At 37.3% G+C, this 16,555-nt stretch overlaps 1 protein-coding gene across 1 annotated transcript in view; it reads left to right on the top strand.

Moving 5' to 3' along the window:
• Positions 1 to 16,555, top strand: part of LOC138699775 (uncharacterized) — a 68,265-nt gene that overhangs the window by 34,700 nt on the left and 17,010 nt on the right. Inside the window, exon 2 of the mRNA XM_069825903.1 lies at positions 7,114 to 7,573. Within this exon, the coding sequence (XP_069682004.1) occupies positions 7,115 to 7,573 (459 nt within the window). The 5' untranslated portion in view covers position 7,114. The remainder of the gene's footprint in view (positions 1 to 7,113; positions 7,574 to 16,555) is intronic.

Raw genomic sequence — 16,555 nt, 5'->3', positions numbered from 1 at the left:
ATATGTGTTAAATACAGTCTCAATCCAACAAATATTGCCTATTGGTCATACCGCACCTTTACTAGAACCCAACGAACCTTTAATGTTAAATAAGTTTGAAAGTAATATTCATACTCAGTTAATACCCAATTTCAAAATAATTATATTTTCCAAAATTTCCATTAATCTTCGCCAAGAGTAGACTACAAATCAATCTCCAACAATCTCCGCCGACACCAATATTAAAAAACACAAATGATAAAATTAATCTCCATAAATAGACTACCTGCTCCTGGTTATCACCAATACCACCAAAGCCACCGGCGTAGCTCAGTCGGCTAAGGCGCTTGCCTGCCGATCGGGCGCGGGTTCGATCCTCGCTTGGGCTGATTAGCTGGTTGGGTTTTTTCTGAGGTTTTCCCCAACCGTAAGGCGAATGTCAGGTAATCTATGGTGAATCATTGGTCTCATATCGCCAATACCATATCGTCATCATCACTCCCATCGTCGCTAAATAACCTAGTAGTTGCTGGGTAACTTTCGGTGTTGGACCCCGGACTCATTTCACCCGCATTATCACCTTCATCTCATTCAGACGGTAAATAACCTAAGCTGTTGATAAAGCGACGTAAAATAACTTACTAAAATAAAAAATACAGCGTCGTTAAATAACCAAGTAAAAAAATACCACCAATACTAAATAACCAAATAGTTGATAGAGCGTAGTTAAATAAAAAAAGTAAACGTAAGGGCATCATTTTTACACGCCACGAATGTGCTTGGAGGCCATGGAGGTAGAGCTCCATGCTTTCTTTACCTCAGCATTAAAATGAGGTGGCATGGTTCAGTGCCCTACAATATTCGAGGCAATGAGAGAGGCAACCAATACATTACAACTTCGTCTTATTCCATAAGAAAAACTAAGCGCAAGAGCTAAAATCCTGAAGAGTGCTATGCATAGACATTTCGCTACGAGCGTGCTAAACTAGCCCCGGCTATCAAGTGATTACTTGCACAGGATTCATATCATATCATATCATATCATATCATATCATATCATATCATATCATATATCATATCATATCATATCATATCATATCATATCATATCATATCATATCATATCATATCATATCATATCATATCATATCATATCATATCATATCACATCACATCATATCATATCATATCATATCATATCATATCATATCATATCGCTAACACTGGTTTATGAATACGAAAAACGTTAGTTCGCTGATCATCCACCGGAAGCGCGCGCTAAGAATGTCTATGAATACGGCCCGAAGTGGTTAAAACATGAAGGGGTGAGACTGAACAGCGATTATTTTTGTAACAAGGTAGAGGTAATACGACAGGCCTCCTTGTGCAGAGCGAACATCGGCTAACATCGGACTTCGCCATACTCGACAAACTTAAACAGAGCGTAGCGCCTGTAATGCACGACTCGATTTGATGGGAAGCTGAGTGAACTTCGGATTTTTTAACAAGAAAAATTCCGTCACCACAGGGATTGAACCCGGAATTTTCCAGTCCGCAGCCAGTTGCTCTACCAACTGAACTACTCGGTCTTCGTGGACGTAAATAGCCGATTCAAAAACTTACATTCTCTATAGAATATAGGCAACATATGATTGATGCATCCCGCAACTCATTGGTCCTAAAGCCTTAGTTTTTCTGAACTGACGCAGATCTCGCACAGTCCGGATGCGTTGGTTCAGAAAAACCAAGGCTCTAGCGGGCCAGTGCAACCCGCAACATGTCTATTGTGTATGTATCTAATGCCTACCCAGTAGACCAGGTATGCTCAAAATTGTAAAAGCGCCGATTACATGGATGATGCTGCACTGCATAACACACACAGTGTAGGAACTGGGCTCCGCAACTACATTGCAGCACCGCCCGTGGCATCGCTGTCACAGTCTTACAAATACGGATAATAAACTGAATTTGAAAAACGAAATATTCAATTATTACATTATTTATTATATTTTATACAGTTATGATATTATTATATCATAGATAATGTTATTTTCGTATTTCACATTCGATATGTGTAAGCCTATTCTTTTCTGCAAGTAATTGGAAATCTATTTCCAACGAATTTACTGCAATGCACAAAAGATTCTCATCTGTTAATCGGGATCTACGTTTGGATTTTTGGATTTAGCAACCTTCATTCTCGAAAATAATTTTTTTGCACACATATTTCGAGTGACAGCGAATAAGCTCATCTTCGGACATTGAGTTTTGTTCATTTTTTAATATTTCTATGCTTGGCAAGTCATATTCTCCGCATTTAGTTCTGAATTCTACGTGACTTTGTCAATCAATTAACTAGTCCTGGAACTGCACTCTCACGGATTGTACTCAATTTACTATGAAAGGATTAACAAAAAGATTAATATCACTTTCCATACGTCTAAAATCATTAAATCGATGTTCTGTGAATTCACATTTCAGCTGTTCCAGTAGTGAGATGTAATTAACTATATTTTGTTCAGGCACCATAGATTTCTTTACAAGTTCACAAGGGTTTTTAGTGCCTTAGCTAATTCCCAACATACACATAACTTGCTCCTAAACGTACACTCTGAATTGTCCGACTCTCTTCAATGTTTGATGTATCATGAAGTGCTTTCAATTCTTGAAACTGTAGTGCACGTTGCACCCCTGAAAAAATATTTTATCATAACACGTATTTCTGTTGGAATAAAATCACCACAATAACAATAATTGTACTAGTAATAATAATAATAATAATAATAATAATAATAATAATAATAATAATGTTGCTATATGAATACATATTACAGAAAACAGCTTCCCTGTCACTTCGGCATGTTCTGGATGGCAGAGCCTATAATGTTTTATGTTGCTCAGTAATATTCCTGACAATACCTTACAACATAGTAAACACTTTACGTTTTCACTACAAAAATAGTCTTCCTCCCACACTATACGGAATAATCGTTTGGTTACAGAAGGTTTTGACTGCGTCATTGTCTCGCAATATTCGTACGTTACTAAGTACTTGAACTGCCTTCCGCAGTCATCCGTCGAGCTTCGAACGAGGAACAGTACGCTCTACATTGGAAGGTTGTGATTACAGAACGTAATCGGGAGTCAGAGAATGAGCATACCTGCAGTAGACTATGGTATACTGACTTTCAAAGATATCTGATCCTTCTAATCGATAATTTGTTGATGTAAGTGTGAATTGTTTAGCTATTACTTCTATGAAATGGCGATGATAATAAGTGTTGCCAATCGTACATAAATATACCCGCATTATATAATTCAATTTTTCATACCACTCACGCTACTAATTTAAAACGACACTGGGTTTAGCTGGAAACCTCTGATATTGTCAATTATGAGAATAATTTATGCTTAATCTACTTAATCATTTTCTTGACACTTTTTTAACCGCCCCAATAATAAGAACTAGCGGAAATCTTTCAAAGTTTGTCAATTTTTATATCTTTGGTTCTGACTTATCCCGTGGCTGGAAAGTTCGCTTACACGGTCATAAAATCGTAGGTTAGATATCTTTGAACGCTAGTATACAAGATATGTGAGCTAGCTACATGGACATAGCACAGTCTACTATATACAGTCACGAAGCTTGAGTTTTGAGGGTGCTAGAAACAATAGATTGTGACAGTACTATTTTGCATTGCCTGTAATGAGGCGATATCAGCGATCCTAGTGGTGAGCAACTATCTAATGTTTGCATATTTACTATGTATTGAGCTTCGCGACTGTATATACTAGACTGTGGACATAGTTTTGTGACCGAGGCCATGAAGGAGAAAGAAGAATAAGAATGCCTACCCACTTCACTTGCGTGATTCGGGTTCCGTAACATATCATTAGACAAATAAATCATCTTTGTTTTGAAATTACGTTAAAATGATTCCCAACAAGCGGTGATCTACGATTATTTTAAATCACACAACCACCAACCACGGAAATTACAGCGATTCTACGAATTCCCTGTGATCTTTTATTATTAGGCCCATATTATGCTCCCTGAGACACTTAAAGTTAATACGAGATAATGGTGATTTTTTCAATTTACCGAAACCGAAAAACAGAGCTAAAAATGACAGTGAAACCCGACTACGAAGTTAACTTTGAATAACGTTTTGAGATTAAAATTGAACAAAAAAAAAACAAACAAACGATAACAAATCAATGTGGGGTGCTGGCAGCGCCAGCGGTCGTTTTAGGGTCTTACATTACAATGCCCTCTTCGACCGTGTGTATTTGTGAGTGCTGTGATATATACTTGAGTTGTTAAACATTGGGACACGAAAAGAGAACAGATGAAAGGAAAGTAAGAAAGTAGATTTGAAGAGTAGTTTGGAGGAGGAACCATGAGCTACTTTTGAGATAATAACTTGATTAACGGGGGATGTAAATTTTGATATGTGTTATTTATTGTTTTGTCTAGTTATAACAATGGGAGTCGTGCATCACAATGCTGGGTAAGGGCAGTCAAAATTTGTTTGTACATGTCTCAGGGAGCATAATATGGGCCTTAGGCTCTAATAATAAAAGATCACAGGGGATTCGTAGAATCGCTGTAATTTCCGTGGTTGGTGGTTGTGTGATTTCAAATAATCGTAGATCACCGCTTGTACATGTTTTTGCCGTATTTAAGGAATTCACTTATTTATTGTAGCTGCAGAATAATAGTTACTTATATAAGTCGCTAAAATTGACCATTATTTGTGAGTGATATGTTTATGACACGTGTTATAATTTCTCACGATCATATAATGGCATTTTAGCCACGTGTAATATATAACGTTTTATTTTATCCTAGTAATTATTGTAATTATTCTTTTTATTTATAATATAATAATATTAGCCTTAATAAATTGTTTAAATCCCTAGCATGAAGCAAAAAATTCCTTTGCTGCTAAGTTACCAGTTGGATATAAAATTTAATTATATGTTTCTTTATAATCAACCAATTATTTCACAGAACGAAATAATGTTATCCAAGATACCACGATACCATTATGCCACATGTGAAGTAATAGTTACTTCTGACAGTTGATGAACAGTACTCTGTCACTAGGAAACGATGAAACAATTTTTATTTCAGTGCTATGTATCTTTACAGTTATTGTTATTATATATATATACAGGGACATCATTTTATTTTTACTTGCATTTTTATTGTACCTGCATTTCTGAATGTACTTCACTCCCACCCCTTCACTAATGTCCTTGCTCCCGTCAGACACACAAACTTACGGCCGCTGTTGCATTCAAAGTCTTCAAGCAGTGAAGTAAACACTGCAGTGTATAGTGTGTTTCAGAAATATGGTTGCGTTTTCTATAGAAGAAAGAACCTATATTAATAATATCGTACTAAAAAATTATATTCAAGAAACGATAAATTCAATTTCAGAGAATATGCTTCAAAATGTTTTTAATAATATTCGTAAAGAATTGAAGCCTGCATTGTAATGAACGGCAACCATTTTCAGCAACTTGTTTAAAAATTCGGATTAGCTTTTTTTGAATTGAGGTGGCTAGAAGCAAAGGAATGCTAGTGACATTTGTAATAACATGAGTTAAGTGCATCCAGTGTAACCTAAAGTGTCTAAAATTTTAGTGGCAAAGGGATATTTTAATCTCATCACACATTAAAATTTAAATAAAAATTTCACCGATTTTACGAAAGCTTAAATATTTAAACCCCATTTTCTCAAAAGTAACTTAAGCGCACTTAGAGCCCTTTACTTATGACCCCCACAATTTAAATGCACTCTCTATATTGTATGTTAACACCAATAATAAAATTAATATGCTAAATAAAGTAGACATTACATAATGAATATAGCCGCCTGAAAAGTTGAGTTTTTGAAAAAAAAATGTTACTACTCTACTGTATTTTGATAAATTCCATAAAAGTGATGATCAAACTGAAAATCGTAATATCGTATTTCCCTACGACATAAATGGATACACTACTTTTCTCTCCTCCTATACCTAGTAAAATGATTTGTTTACATATTGCACTAGCAACATCAAACTCCTGTAATGGAAGGGGGCAACAGTGTTTCCGAGTATAGCCAGGTTAATGTTAAAAATGTTGGTAAAAATAAAGTGATGTCCCTGTATATACATATACTGTATATTATATTATGATATTGTAGATATGAGATGGAACAGGTCGGTCATATAACTGTGCGAAAGACAATGGACTGTTTCCGTGATGGACGGGGACATTGTTTGGCTACGAATGATTCACATTTTGAGCATCTATTGTCAAGTTTGGTTAGTGATAGTGTTTTGTTTAGTTTCATGACCTATTCAACATGATTTTACATACTTAAGCTATTTGTCTCAAGTTTGAAGTCCACGAAACAAGTTTAATAAATAGTTACAGTAAAAGACATGAAACTGGTGAATGGGTAAAATTTCTACATATTGTTACATAAAATTTAATAGATATTCGAAATATGTAAATTTTAATATAGTTTGCCATTTGAAAAAAAAATAAGTTTACTGTCACATCCTGTATGCCTGAATAACTTTTTTCGATCACTGGTATCATATTGTATGGTTTATTTCCAACAAGTTTTGTATAAAACTTTTTTTTTTTTTGTAAAATTAAAATATAAGAAGTTACAAGTCATATTCCATATTTTTTAACACTCTGTATGTGTATGTGTATGTGATAACTTAAAAGTATTAAATTGATACTAATGAAGCCTGGGGATAGAATTTTCACCCATTTCAATCCTTAATTCCTCATCGGCCCCCCAAAAGACAGCGGTCACCCACTTGAGAATCGCTGTTCTACATCTTAGGCTAGGAAGACCGCACTGAAGTAAAGTGAGGAAAAGGGATTTCATCATGAAAAGAGTTGAGAAACACTGGTCTATAGCATGTACAGATTTTCAAAAGGTGTTTCGATCTGGAAGGTTCTCTTGTCAGAACAGTTTTGGTAGACAAGAGTTGCTCTTCTAAAGTAGTTCCATTTAGATCACTCTATAATTACACTTACGAAATTTGGCCTAGATTATTTGAATCACCCTGTATAAAAACGTACATATACATTACATTGCAGAATTGTGATCTCTCTGTGCAGGATGAAGTTGTTGGTGCTGCTGATTGCGGTAGGCGTTGCGGTAGGGCAAGGAGTGCCCGAGGAAGAACGTGATAAGCGACAGAGCGGGTACTACCAGGGACAGGGTGTAACGCGGGGTCCCATCCCCAAGCAATTCCCCACGACGAGGTTCCCGGGCGTTGGAGGCCCGTCGCCGCAGGGCTTCCGAGCCGCCCCCGTGGACGAGGACGACGAGGAGGACGTGGTGAGCCGCAACACAGTGGCGCCCTCCCCCGGGCCGCAGGCGCTGCTGCTCGTCAGGCAGTCACACCCCACGCCACAGCCCCAGCAGCAGGTGTACAGGCGGCCCGTGGCCAATGACAACGCCAGGGACTACCAGCAGCCCATTCCTGTGGCGCGCCCCCAGCCGCAACAGCAGCAGGTGCGGCGCCCCCAGCAGCAGGGCGGCCGTGGAGGACCTTTCCCCAACCAGCAGTTGCAAGTGAGTCTGAGACCAGTCAGGGGTAATGAGAAAACAGTTGTAAAATATGTGCAGCCAACCTTCGCACCTGCCTTTTCTTACGTTTCCATAAAGATGCGTACACACTTAGCGAACGAACGACAAACGAATGCATTCGCTGATTGAAGTCGGAAAGTGTGTACGTCGCAGCAAAGGCAAACCGATCGTTTGGTTTGCCTTCGGAAGTGATCCGTCGCTTGCCGGTACATCAAAGGAAATTGGTATTCATTGTGGACGGGATTTGCCACTAGCTTGTAGTTCGTAGCAGAACGCAGCGCGTAGTTCAATTTCACCAACAGGATGTCGAAACTGGAGTGGACGGAAGACGCTATTATAAATCTTATTAATGCATATAGGGAGCAGGAAACTTTATGAAATCCCAAGTATCCTACTTACCACAATAAAGTAAGAAAAGATGATGTTTGGGAAGCTATTGGAAATATGTTCAGCTGTAAAGTAGGCGAGTCAAACACGTGCAAAATTTGGACATTATTTTTGTTTTTTTATTATTATTATTTTCAGTGGATACATATTTTTTGTTTATTGTAGGGAGCAGAAGTCAAAAAGAAAACTGAGTCCCTACTGACATCATTCCGGAGGGAAAGACAGAAGTCCACAAAAAGATATGGAATGGAGAGTGATGAAGTGTACGAGTCAACTTGGTTCGCGTTTAAACATATGTCGTTCCTTTTGGACAAATTGACGGCCAGAATAAAACAAAGCTCCAACCTTGTGCATACAAAATAAATTATTGGCATTGAAAACTGCCTTTTCGTAAGCATGATGCGCATTCGACAAACACAGACAAATCTCTCTTTTTAGTATTTTAAGATAATTATTGTCAGTGAGGTATCCGTATATTGAAACTTTCCCGTCTTGCAGTCGTACCTTAATAAAACCTTCCAGTTCCTCAATTATAGCTGTACATACTTCTGGAACAATCCTGGTAATCAGCTGTTTCGACACTTTGAATATATACATTAAACTTGTATACGAATCTCCTGTAGCGAGATATCATAGTGTTAATGCTAGCTTTTCCTGAATAGGTATTGCTTCTCGTCAGCCTGTGTCTTTCTTGGAAATTTTGCACAGTTATATTTCGAAGTCTGTTTCTGAAATGCGACAGAAGTTGTGAAACTGTCCCGATTCCATTCGACGTAAATCATGAAGCAAGTGAGTGCCTCTATATTGATTGTGACTTTCGTAGAGTGGCGTCTGCCACCATCGCCTTTTGTTTTTTAACTTTCTTTTTATTAAACTGCATATAATAACAACAACGGCTGCACTTGCTATGATTATATTTTCGTCTGCCATTATTGCCGATAATCAGCGAACGTGAATTTTTTCTGACCATTTGCTGTTGATTTGTACGTTGCTCCAAATAGCAAACGAACAACGAAATTTCGCTTCATCATTCGTTCGTTGTTCGTTCGCTAAGTGTGTACGCACCTTAACGAACTTATTCATATCAAAATTCATATCTTCGGTGTTCAACTTCGCTAAGTGTTCGTTTGTTTTTGTTTTATTTTATTTTATCTTATTTCACTTTCTCGTAAGACTTTTTTCTCGCCAAATGTTATTTCATGAACCACCTACCGTTTTTAAGCTACGCAACAGCTTGAAAGAAGGCCGCCAACCCGTAACCCGTAACCTTCGGCCCTGGAACATGCGGTAGGATTCTCGTTAGAAAAGTAATACGAAATTAGCGATTTCCCTTAATAAATTAACAAGATTGCTTAAAATATGTTCTGTCTACATTTAAGCATAAATATCTCCTCCTTAAAAGATATACAGAGTGTTTAAATAATAAATCGATAAAATTTCTGGGAATGTTCTTAAATTCGAACCAACACAAAAGGTTAAAGTTTCAATCTTCTAACTCAAATAGTTCTTGAGATATCAAATAAGCATGATTTATGATTAGGCAATATGTTGGTCGTATACTATCTGGCACCGAACTGTTACTTCTATCTTGCCACAGAATCAGAGAACAGCTCTCCATACTTGAGATAGGTTAAGTTTGCATAATTTTACCTATTAAAAAGGTGGAAATCATTTGGGAGTAAAAAGAAACATTGGGAATGTTTTTCCCACGCATAATACATACTCTTTTCCGTGTTTCAGCCTTTCAGATATGGTATAAACATCCATTATTCAGAATGGGCTTTAACAAATTCATAAAATAATAACTTTAAAAATAATTAAAATAGGACTCTTGAGTTTTCATAAGCATATTTTTTACTCTGTGACTACTACCACAATTAATTTGTTGGTCTACTTTTGAGACGCCCTGTATAATTTACACGTAAGAGTTTTCGGAAATTCATGAGAGAAATGCATTTTCTAATTTGTTTCTTAAATCTCTTCGAACGCGTTACAGTAATACTTTTTCTTTAAATTTCGTACAGATCACACAATGTGAGATCGGAATAGTGATCTCAAATTTCACGTACTAACTTACCTTCTGTTAACATAAACGTTTCCGGAGAGAATTTTTCTCCGTTCCATTACTCTTTCATCGTATAAACGTTTCAGTTTTTTTTATCTAAAGTAGGTCCGTTGCCTTTTTTTTTTTTTTTTTTGTTTAATTTTCTCCTGTGTCCTGAGACATTTGTTGTTTTATTTTTGAAATTCAATATAATACTACACTTGAAAAAAAATGATACAGCATCTTGCTACAAGTGTTTACACCGTAGTTGAAATAACATTAAAGCACACATCCACTCCAAAAAACGTACGTACATAACTTAGCATTTTATTTATTTATATCACAAAGTCCACACCTGTGGAATAACGGTCAGCGCGTCTGGCCGCGAAACCAGGTGGCCCGGGTTCGAATCCCGGTCGGGGCAAGTTACCTGGTTGAGGTTCTTTCCGGGGTTTTCCCCTCAACCCAATACGAGCAAATGCTGGGTAACTTTCGGTGCTGGACCTCGGACTCATTTCACCGGCATTATCACCTTCATTTCATTCAGACGCTAAATAACCTAGATGTTGATACAGCGTCGTAAAATAACCCAATAAAATAAAAAAAATATATATATCACAAAGAACGAGTGATATCCGCTGAGAAGACGCCTATAGGCCTATACCCTATAGCATTTTCTAGACTTCAAACGCATTGGGTTCAAGGAATATCACCTACTCAAATGAGCAAAATTTCGGCACAAAACCCGTAAAGGAGAGCGAAATGGAGGAAAAAACTTGAACCATGAACGCACACGCTAATTAATAGGCCTATTTATGTAATTAAGCTCCAGGAACAACTCGTTAATTCGTCGCGCGGTTTTCGGTATCAAAGGGTGCGCGTTACGCTTTCTATAACCCGCCTTTAACGTTTACTATAGTACAAACGCGAAGCCCACTTTCTCCAAAATCGGCGTTCGGGCTTTCTAATTCCGGGAGATGCAAGGCGACTGATGACGTCACACCCGTAACTCGAAGCGGGTAGACGGGTCAAGGCCAGTCGAGATACAATACAAGACATTTTGCATTACTGCTGAATCATTTTTGCTAGGTTTACAATTCGCAATTAAGGCGGTCGGAGCGTGGTGTCGACAACAACTCATAATGCCCGGATCTTGAAAGTCTAGTGTGTGGCTACAGTGCTGGCGCCCTGGTCTTTCATCCAAGCGGCCCGGTTTTCGATCCCAGACCAAGTCGTGATGCAATTTGTGGTGTACAAAGCAGGCGTTGCAGAGGGTTTATTCTCGGGGTACTCCCGTCTCCCCTATGATTCTACCAATACTCTCCACCTTCCCTCATTTAAACTATCATCTGCAATAGTAAAAATAGGCTAGGGTGAAGTCCAGAATGGTACGGGTTTCCGATGCTAATATAAGAAGGGTTTGGAACTTCGGCCCTTAGAGCTTATCAGGCTACTCGTCCGCGAAACGAGACCTGGTTTCATCAGGGGCTGAGGCAGGATGGCCCATCTCCTAACGTCGGATTCACAAGTGCCATCCAAGCTACTTGGACAAACATAGCATTATAGGGCGCACAATAGAATTCATGTAACAAAAATTGTACCAAAATAATTCTGTATTCATTTATTTTGTCCTCTAACACTTTCTCCCATTCATTAATTCATTCGTTCCTTTCTTAATAATCCAGTTCATCCTTGACGTCTCTTTCTGCCCCTTTTCCTATTTTTCTCCCTTTGTCACACTTCTTAACCTTTCATCTCATTTTGATTTCATTTTTCTTGTTCTTTCGTTCATTTTTCTTTATTTCTTGCCCTCTTTCTTTCACTTTCATTTCTTTCCCTCACTTTCTTTTGAAGTGAAACATCTACATTCGATCTACAAGAAGTGAAATATTGTAACGTTCTGACATGAAATGTTTACTCAGACGTCACTCGTGATACTGTAGAAGCAGAAGTATAAGATGACCTTCTAAGTATTTAATATAAGATGAACTTTGTGTCTCGTGGTTTTCCACGAGGTCCATCTGGCTCCATTTTTCTATTTAATGTGGTAGAGGTTTCCACACGGTCCTCCTCCTCATGTAATAGCTATTAGGTTGCATCCTTTTTCGGCTTTTCCCCTTCAAAATTCTTTCATGTTTCTTCAACGGAACGGTGGAAAACAGAGTGAGAAAAGTGGCCAACAGGCTTGGACCTCACATAGCTTTTTTCTCACAATCCGAAATTCCCTTGCAAGGACGCGCGATCGCGCTACTTCGTCTCACTTCATTACCTAATTATTGGAAAGGATGTACTCATCCTGCCTGTTATATTATTTATTTAATCCTTAAATCCATCTTCACCTATCATAAAATTTACATATTAAGAACAAGAACATTTCACGCAATCCAAGGGGCTTCGTAAATCTCCTGTCACTTTTTTTCTTGTCCTGTGATTCGTTTTGATGTGTAACGTTATAATCTGCCTAAACAAGTAGAAGAAATTAAATGATTTTGTGAAGCGGAAATTAAACTTCGGTTGCCATGGAAATGCTCACATTATATTCGATAAACTCAACAATGTTAACGAGTCCATTTCTACACACAGGGGGAGTCCGCATAAATAGAGTAGGCCAACTAATTGGAAGAGTTTATTATAATTCAAGGAAGGGTTGCAATATATTAAGAAAAATATGTTATTCAGTTGTGCTTCGACATAGATGCGAAAAAGACCCGTGCACAATAAATGCGTAACTATAGAAAGTTAAGTACAAGATTGCCGTTACTCACATAGAGATGGATAAATAACAATAAATGTACGGTATATTCTCTTGTCCTTATATACAGTATTCATTCATTCATTTAGTGTTCTGCCCAAGGGCAGGTCTTTTACTGCAAACCCAGCTTTCTCCAATCTTCCCTATTTTCTGCCTTCCTCTTCGTTTCTTCATATGATCCATATATCTTAATGACGTCTATGATCTGATATCTTCTTCTACCCCGAACTCTTCTCCCGTTCACCATTCCTTCCAGTGCATCCTTCAGTAGGCAGTTTCTTCTCAGTCAGTGACCCAGCCAATTCCTTTTCCCTTTCCTGATCAGTTTCAGCATCATTCTTTCTTCGCCCACTCTTTCTAGCACAGCTATCAGTTAATTATTATTGTTAGTTTCTGTGGCTCAAAAGCAGTTCTTCACTTGTCCCCTTAATGGTATGCTATTTTAATGCATTATTATTACAGTTATTATTATTATTATATTATTATTATTATTATTATTATTATTATTATTATTATTATTATTATTATTGGAGGAATGAGTGTTTTTCACAGTTTATTTCATTCCGTTTAGTAGTCACCCTTAAAATCTTAAGGTCGGTTCACAATAAACCGGGAACGGAAACGACAACGAGAACGAGAACGGAAATAATGTTAAAACTGTATTTAACAATATTTCCGTTCTCGTTCTCGTTGTCGTTTCAGTTCCCGGTTTATTGTGAACCAGCCTTTACAGGAAATTGTATTTACTCATCCTGATTTCACTGTATATATTTCTGTATAGACGTTACAAGCAATCATAGAAATTTCCTCGAATCCTCTGTCACTTTTCTATTCATTCTTCAAACCTTTCTTCCTTATTTTTCCTCTCACTTCCCTAGCCTATCTTTCTCTCAGTTTTCTTTCTTTTAACTCAGTCAATTCCTACTTTGAGAGTTGAGACGACACGACGGCATTGTATATTGCATTTCTCAAATGCTGACAGATTTGTTCAGTCGTAGCGTGACATCGCAACAGCAGGCAGATGCATCGTGTAGCTTAAACAAGCGAAGTATTTATTGCAAATTCAAGCTGTCACGCTGTAAATCAAAAGTTATGATGACGACATTGTGCAACTCTTGACATTTCGACCCCTTCCGGCGAAAGTTGCAGCCAGAACCTCGACAATGTGGTAGCTGTATGACTTGCGGTCCTTACGGAAAGGTCAGCTGATAAATGTGAGTCCCACATAAACCCTAAACAACACCTGACATACCAGCAACCTCTCGTGTGTTCCGCACAGGCGTTAATGCATCATGACCTGTGTCGTAAATGAGGAATTAGACGCCGCGCCGGCGTGACTCCAGGGGCTTGCTTCACGACTACTTTGACTGTGACAAGGAAAACAAGTGACAAGAACAAACCTGTCAGATTTCTATGTTTCCTGAACACAGAGACAAGTGACTTGTGACAAGCAAATTAGAAGTGAATTTTACTACTATTTCGAAGGAATTTACTTGTCACATTTAGTTATTTTGAACAAGACGTATCGTCAAATTTACAATCATTTTGTAAGTTTATACTTTTGAACAGTGAAGGAGAAATAATAACCAAGAAATGTGGTGAAGTGATGCAGGAGGGGAAAGTGTAGGCATAATATAAAATCCTAAAAAGAAAATACGTAATATACAGAACATCCACATCGCTGGCAACGAGTTGTTGACAATGTTGGTTACTACATTGAAGAACTGTAGAAGTTTCACACAGGTATCACTTTTGTATTGGTAATAAATAAATAGTTGCCATTATTAAAGTTCCAACCTTTTTAATATACAGAAAAAAGAATTGTTTATTCTAATACAGAAAATACAAATGGATTTAATGAGAGATTCAGGCTAACCTCGCTTTTAACTCTACTAATTGGAAGTGAATTTAAACGAAACACTGTACTGATTGAATTAATGATTTATCAGTCAACAAAGCAATTTTCTTCGAATTGTTTCGTTTTCCATCTTTTATTATTTTTGATGAAAATATATATTCAAATATTGTCTCCTTTTTTCTATGATTTTATCCAGCAATGTTATATTGTAATTTTCCAGGGTTTTCCCTCAACCTAATATGAGCAAATGCTGGGTAACTTACGGTGCTGGACCCCGTACTCATTATCACCTTCATCTCATTCAGACGCTAAATAACCTAACGTGTTGATAAAGCGTCGCAAAATAACCTACTAAAATAAAAATAAATACAAATATATTGTAATCTGCCATCTTGTTAAATTTGTCAACAATTAACAGTTACTTGACAAGCTTGTCAAAAATTTTGAGAAACAAACTTTATTCAACTTGTCACTTGATTCTTGTCAGTTTGTCACTAGTCAAAATAGTTGTTTTAAGAAACAATCGCTAGGGACTCGCAGGTTACTTAGGTTTCGTGTGAGATCTAATGATACAGAGATATGTAAAGTACAATAGTTTCCCGTTCGCTCCGTATAGTTGATCAAGATGATTTTTAATTACAGAGAAATTGTGGAGAGAGAGAGAGAGAGAGAGAGAGAGATGACAGTGTTCCGTTCAACACACATGCGCGGTCTTGCCTTGCAGCCAACCAAGGTGTACTACCAGACTAGTGCTTAGTAATACGCCATTTACTCCCTTTATGTACTATATCCTACCTGCACAAACAGCGCTCAACGAGCGCGCGCGCTCCTTCGGAGCGGGAGAGCTGTGTTTACCGCTTGCCGAAATGGAGAGGAAGATACGTCAGAATGACATAGACTTGCTTTAGGTAGAGGACAGGGAAACTACCACTTAACTATCTAGTGGACTACAGTGTGTAGGCTTATTCTCAGTAACTGTTTCATGTTGCTTACTACTGCTACAGTACAGTATGGAGGAATCTAAAAGACGGAACATAACACTTAACATTTAACGATTTACAGTTCGAACTTATTGATCCTCAATGTTACCTAAGGGCTAAAAATCGTTTGAATAATACTACTAGCCTGGTTGAGTTTTACAAGACTAAACATTAGCAATAATATCCACCACTACATAGGCTGGCTGTGAAAATGATTGCTATGTTTGGCTCAACATTTATATTTGTGAGCAACTGTTTTCTATAATCAACTTTAACAAAGGCAGGCATCGAACATCTGTAACCGATGTTTCATTACGATCAGTAGGCTACTGTTCCTTTCAGCTGCCAACAGCATAAAACCTCGTTTTGATGTACTGATAAATAAAAATATAACAAAATGATATTGTACATTTAAGTAGCTATACAATGTCTATTATTTCTGTGAAATAAATATTTCTTTATTAATTAATAATAGTCCAAGATAGTTTTGCAAACACTGAACGGGAATTCATTTCATAAACACTCGTAATAGTACTTGCTTGTGTGTATATTTTGTACGAGATCACCCCTTCTTCCAGTCCACCCTTATACAGAGCGCAGCTAATATCTGCATTCCGCTCATGAGCTGTGAGCCGGCTCGGAGAGCGCAAACCTTGTGCAGGCCTGTACTATACTAATGGGATACGTCTTGTTTTCAACATCTTTATCTTGAGAAATACAAAAGTACCTCAAATGAGATGACGTATTAACGTAACACTAATGCGACGAAAATAGTGTAACAAGCGGACTATTTTTCTGTAAAATTCTTACTTTCATTTATTTATTTACTTATTAATTGATTGATTTAGTAATTTACTTATTTATTTATTGATTTATTTATTTACTTATTGATTTATTTATTTACTTATTGATTTATTTATTTACTTATTTATTTATTTACTTATTT

The sequence above is a fragment of the Periplaneta americana genome, chromosome 5, assembly GCF_040183065.1.
Source record: "Periplaneta americana isolate PAMFEO1 chromosome 5, P.americana_PAMFEO1_priV1, whole genome shotgun sequence".
Taxonomy (NCBI): domain Eukaryota; kingdom Metazoa; phylum Arthropoda; class Insecta; order Blattodea; family Blattidae; genus Periplaneta; species Periplaneta americana.
This window is presented reverse-complemented; position numbering and strand designations above follow the sequence as displayed.